The sequence below is a fragment of the Lottia gigantea genome, assembly GCF_000327385.1.
Source record: "Lottia gigantea unplaced genomic scaffold LOTGIsca_33, whole genome shotgun sequence".
In the NCBI taxonomy this organism is placed as follows: Eukaryota; Metazoa; Mollusca; class Gastropoda; family Lottiidae; genus Lottia; species Lottia gigantea.
This window is the reverse complement of record NW_008709110.1, coordinates 614,433-620,917: the sequence shown is the minus strand read 5'-3', so window position 1 is coordinate 620,917 and position 6,485 is coordinate 614,433. Positions and strand designations below refer to the sequence as shown.

General features: G+C 31.7%; 1 protein-coding gene across 1 annotated transcript; it reads left to right on the top strand.

Moving 5' to 3' along the window:
• The first annotated feature begins 245 nt into the window (after window positions 1-245).
• On the top strand, window positions 246-5,405 carry LOTGIDRAFT_216416 (hypothetical protein). Its single transcript, XM_009058195.1, has 7 exons — window positions 246-387; window positions 1,516-1,664; window positions 1,915-2,394; window positions 2,557-2,711; window positions 2,940-3,175; window positions 3,403-3,552; window positions 3,792-5,405. Exons 2-7 carry the CDS (start codon window positions 1,519-1,521, stop codon window positions 4,617-4,619), a joined length of 1,995 nt encoding a protein of 664 aa, XP_009056443.1. The 5' UTR covers window positions 246-387; window positions 1,516-1,518; the 3' UTR covers window positions 4,620-5,405.
• Window positions 5,406-6,485: the final 1,080 nt, after the last annotated feature.

Sequence of the window (6,485 nt, the reverse complement as noted above, 5' to 3'; positions counted from 1 at the left end):
ATAAAATGAACTATCAAAACAGCTTGCTATCAAATTGAATATAAGGAATCATAATAAAACAATCAACACGTCACTAAAATAAATCCCATTAACTCTTTAATTAACATACGAAAAGGGGATTCTAAAACTACGTACCGTTATTTTTCCTGCTGACGTGGATGAAAGGGAACTCCCCACAAGTAAAGGATTTCCACCAATGAAAATCGTCCAGCGTGTTGACGTCGACCAATGAAATGAAGCCACGAGTGTTGACGGAGAATAGATACGTCCACGCGTAAACTCACACCGGCAGACTTGACATTTCAACTAAAAAGGTTCAAACAGATTTGTAGTGAAATAATTTATCAGAAATCATACATTAAAGTATAACATCCAGAGAAAATATTGGTAAGTTTTGAAAAGATCTTCTACAATAATAATGCTATATATTTCGTGTTTGAAAAAATTTGGGAACTCGAACTGATACTGAAAGGTAGATTATCGTATTCATACTGCACGCCTTCTGTAATCAACTCAACGTGAACTTGTGATTGACACCAAGATTGTTCTAGAAAAGTATATCTCTTGTGTACTTTCAAAAAACATTCTACCCCACTACATTCATACCATGTCCTTTCATATTCATTTAATCTAACAGATGAAAAATGATATTTATGAATTGTCAAAATAAATTGTAGATCTAATAATGTAATTATGTTGAGGGAGTCTTATCCCACATTTAAGTTTGTCCAGTTCAGTTGATTTTTTGGTCTATTGAGAATGCAGGCCAATTTTTATGTTATCACAGATTAATCAAATGTCACTAATTAGTAATACATCCATACCATGCCTATTGGTGATGAAATACAGTGGTGATAGGTTACATGCTACAATATATTCTTTCTCTAATCTCTGAATTCTGGTTGCCTAGTCGAATTGGCTTTTTCCAGAAAAAAGAATTATCAATAGGTATTGAGCACATAAATATTGAGAGAGTAGCCCATTCATTTGAGAACTAGCTAAAGCCAGAACTTGCCGAAAGCATTTTTAGTTGTTTTTGATTTAATTGTGTAAGTCTAGCAGTAAGAAGGAAGAAAAGCTATTTTTATCCATCTTTTCTTTGAAAATGAAAGGATATTTTCTTGTGGGGGATGGTATCAATGCAATTTTGTCACTTTTTGAAATTAAAAATAGTAAAAATATTTAGTGGACTAGTGAACACGTTTTTGGCTGGTTGACATTTTCAATATTAGTGCTGATTACTTGCAAACATTCTGTTTCTTTATTATATTAATTTAAATCTATAATGGAATCTGACTATAATTTATATCTGGTAGTAGAGAATAATTAAGGTTGAATGATTTTAATTTGTTTTTTTTTTAAATCATTGGGTATAGAGTTAACAGCTGTTGTGAAAGGTCCATCTGTTCATAATAGGATTCATTCTGCATGGATGTTCGTTATAATTAACTTCCTTTCATGCACAATATACAAATTGTATTTCATTTATTTTATAATTTGTTTCTTTTCTTGTAGAAAATGAAGAAATTGTTTCTACCATTGTGTATAGCAGCACTGTTTATCAGTGCTGTAGTTTGTGATAATGATGATGAGGGTGACAAGAAAAAAGATAAAGATGCAGTTGGAACTGTTATTGGTATTGATTTAGGAACTACATATTCGTGGTAAGTAGTATCTTAGAAATTGGAATTAAATTCAGTTCTTCATAAGTCTACTGTTCATGATTTGTTTTTTAATTTTTAAACAATGCTTAGACCATCTGTTGTAGTTTACTAATACATTAACAATATTGATTAATAATTTTCTAGAATTATTAGAGTTACTCTATTTGGCATAATTTATCATAAGATCATTCTAGAAAATTCTGGACTCGAATACATAGTTAAGTGACTTAATTATCAATTTTCTTTTCAGTGTTGGTGTGTTTAAAAATGGCCGAGTTGAAATTATTGCTAATGATCAGGGTAACAGAATTACACCATCTTATGTTGCTTTTACTGAAGAAGGTGAAAGATTGATTGGTGATGCTGCTAAAAATCAACTGACATCGAATCCAGAAAATACCATCTTTGATGTTAAACGATTAATTGGTAGAAACTGGGATGATGCTTCAGTCCAGCATGATATTAAATACTACCCATTTAAAGTCATCCAAAAAAACAGCAAGCCACATATCAAGGCTAATGTCCAAGGAACTGATACTGTTTTTGCACCTGAAGAAATTTCTGCTATGGTACTTGGTAAAATGAAAGAAATTGCTGAAGCTTACTTGGGTAAATCTATTACTAATGCAGTTGTTACTGTACCAGCTTATTTCAATGATGCTCAACGTCAAGCTACTAAAGATGCTGGTAAAATTGCTGGTCTTAATGTTATGAGAATCATCAACGAACCGTAAGTGAACTTGCTTTTATAGTCTTTTATTCACTACATGGTTTTATTTTATTGAGTTCAATTTCTTGTTTTTTTTGGTCAATTGAATAGTCTTATTTTTTTTTTGAATCCTGAAATGATGGCGAACTTCTTTTCTTACATATTGTTTTCAATCTTTTACAGTACTGCTGCAGCTATTGCTTATGGTTTAGATAAGAAAGAAGGTGAAAAAAATATCTTAGTATTCGATTTAGGAGGTGGAACTTTCGATGTATCATTATTGACTATTGATAACGGTGTATTTGAAGTCGTTGCTACTAATGGTGATACTCATCTTGGTAAGTTATGGGAACAACATGATTTGGTACTTAAAAGATTTTGGAACTGAGAAAGCATTTTTACAGTTAGCTTGTCTTAAAAATCATTTTATGGCAATTAGTAAATAATCCAGGTGATTATTGACTAATTATTGGCGCTGTAGTATTTTTTTTTTTTTGAATACATCTTTTCAGAAGAACTTTAGAGCCAAGAATGCAAAACTTGACTTAGTATATTTATTTCTACAGGTGGAGAAGATTTTGATCAGAGAGTTATGGACCACTTCATTAAATTGTACAAGAAAAAGAAGGGTAAAGATATTAGAAAGGACAACAGAGCTGTACAGAAATTACGAAGAGAGGTAGAAAAAGCCAAGAGAACTTTATCATCCCAACATCAAGCTAGAATTGAAATTGAATCTTTATTTGAAGGAGAAGAATTCTCAGAAACTTTGACCAGAGCTAAATTCGAAGAATTGAACATGGTGAGTTGGTATTATCAAATTATTTCCCATCATGAACATGCACACTTACTTGTCCATCCACACTTTATTATGTAAACCTTAGCAAGGTGTTCTTGAAAGGAGTTAAATGTTTCCTGTTTGCACCTGCCAAAGAGGACTTTAAAATTGAATAAAGGACCTGTAAAATAAGAACTATGTCCGTATAAAAGTGGGATGATTGTGAATAAGAATCTTTGTTTTATTTGTAGGATTTATTCCGATCAACAATGAAGCCCGTCCAAAGAGTTATGGAAGATTCTGATCTGAAGAAAGATGAGATTGATGAAATTGTTCTTGTTGGTGGTTCTACTCGTATCCCTAAAATTCAACAGTTGGTCAAAGAATACTTTGGTGGAAAGGTATGTTTATTGAAATCTTCAATATCTTTTTTGTAGCGTTAGTGAATAAATACAATTCTATTATCACAGATTAGAAGCAGGAATAGTGTTAAAAGAAATTCTTCCAGCTATGAAGTATATTATTCAGCTTTGATAACCCATTGACAAACTTGTGTAATATATTGTAATTGATCATAAACTGTAAATATTTGAATTAACCACACTTTATGGTGTAATATTTATTAATTTACTGTTTTCAGGAACCAAATCGTGGTGTCAATCCTGACGAGGCTGTAGCTTATGGTGCTGCTGTACAGGCTGGTGTATTGAGTGGTGAAGAGGATACTGGTGATTTAGTCTTATTAGATGTCAATCCTTTAACTCTTGGTATTGAAACTGTTGGTGGTGTTATGACAAAACTTATCTCCAGAAATACTGTCATCCCAACCAAGAAATCTCAGATCTTCTCAACAGCTTCCGACAACCAACCCACTGTCACTATCTCTGTATTGGAAGGAGAACGTCCTATGGTCAAGGATAACCATTTATTGGGTAAATTTGATTTGACTGAAATCCCAGCTGCTCCTCGTGGTGTACCTCAAATTGAAGTAACATTTGAAATTGATGTCAATGGTATTTTGAGAGTATCAGCTGAAGATAAGGGTACTGGTAAAAAGAATGAAATTGTCATTAAGAACGATCAAAACAGACTTTCACCTGAAGATATTGAAAGAATGATCAATGATGCTGAAAAATACTCTGAAGATGACAAAAAGGTGAAGGAAAAAGTTGAAGCCAGAAATGAACTTGAAAGTTACGCTTATTCATTAAAAAATCAAGTGAATGACAAGGAGAAATTAGGAGCTAAATTAAGTACTGAAGATGTAGCTAAAATAAACGAGGCCTTAGAAGAAAAAATAAAGTGGATGGAAAGCAACCAAGACGCTGAAATTGAAGAATATAAAGAGCAAAAGAAAGAATTAGAAGCAGTTGTTAATCCTATTACTAGTAAACTTTATGAAGGTGCAGGAGGTGCTCCACCTCCAGAAGGTGAAGGAGAAGATGGTGAAGATCACGATGAATTGTGAGCGCTGTCTACTTTAGGTTTATTGACTATTTCATCATTGTTACATCTTTTTCATTTGGATAATAAGTTTCTGAAGTAATCCTTGTGTCAGCTATGTAAAGATATTTTTATCATGGTGTTCTGTGTTGTGAGGTGTGGTGAAATTGAAAAGTGTATTTTATTTAAAACAAGTAGTTACACTTTTCAATAGATAATTGACAACGTAGCTACAGATTGTTCTGTGTATAAGATGTTGATTTTTGAATTGATTTGGAGAAATTTTAATGTTATGACCAAATTTATCATCTATATTCTAGATTTTGATAGGAATTTTTGCACTTCTATTATGTATTGTTAGATGCACATGATTTCATCTCTAAGCATTAGAGGCACGTTTTATAGTCAAGTTAATGTTAAAAAATGTATTATTAAGGTAATACAGCTTTTCCACAGCAATCATGTGATATTTCTGAGAATATTTTAGTTGAATTGGATTGTATTTGTCATTTTCACATAGCTGACACTATTTCATTTCCTTGTCCAAGACTTATTACAAGCTTCAATAAGCTTTCCCACTTTTCATCCAAAATTCCATAGTTAAGTTAATCTGATATTCTAGTAGGTGTAAGTAAAGGTAGAGGAACTGAATGTAAATATCATATGTACATTATTTATGTATAGAATGTCAAATCTATAATTTCATTGTTTACTTGTTTTTGTTGTATGATTGAGTGAAAGTATTGTTTTATGAATGGGTGGAGAGACCAAAAAATTTAAAGAATTAAAAAAAAAATTGAATAACACATGACTTGCTTTACTTTTCTGTCTTGGTTGCACTGGTAGCTATACAGGATGTCTCACTTGGAGATTATGTAGACTTTCTATTGGGATTCAGTCTGATTTGATTAAATATGCCAGAATTTTTCATTGCTCTGATAATGAGAAACTGTCTTTCAAGTCCAGCTTTTGTCTGTCAAAATATAATCGTGTTGAGATATGTTTGCATGCCTTGGTCTGATTCATAACACCAGGAGTAGAGGGCTAGCTTTGTTAAAGTTTCTAGTTCTATTTAATCTACCGAAAATACAATGTGGATTGTATATACTTTGTCTATACTTTGTTGATGTTTCTCATCAAAGAGAACTGGATGATAGGGGCTAATATTCAAATTCAAGCCACTGAAGGTGCAAATCTGTCAGAACTAAGATATATTTCTAAAATTAAGATGTTTATTTACATATATACATACAAATAATGTCTGCAAACCAATAATAAGTATAATGTTTCCGTTTAAATTATTCTTCCATCACTACAAAATTTAAATGAATATGAAACAAGACAATTTACCACGGGCATTAAACCTGATTTATCAATCATAACAATATATACATTATAAACTTTAAAAACAGATATAAATAATCAAATTAACTAAAAATCAGACATGGTAGGTATTAAATACAAACCATCATTAATGTACCTATTAATCATTTAGCTCAAAGTCAGATAAAAACAGACTTTTACAACATAAACATAGATCACAAGAAGCCAAGTTAACTGATATACACATTTAAACCGCAATACAAAAACCTACCAAAATAATGAAGGATCCATGTATAAAAGCTATCATGGAACCTGTTAAAATAAAAAAGAATGACAAGCTAGGCATCTACAGAAGAGTAAGCACTTTCTGCACAGAGCACTGAGAAGCTTAAATAACAATAATTGATAAACCATCAAAATTCTAATTCAAATACCAAAATCATGTATGCACAAAAAACGGCAAAGAAGTTTCTAGAAATGTTACCCCATATGGAAATCATCAAAAAGCCTGACAGTACCAATAATTTTCATTCAAATAGACCTAATTCTAACCCATGTGAATAAAGAA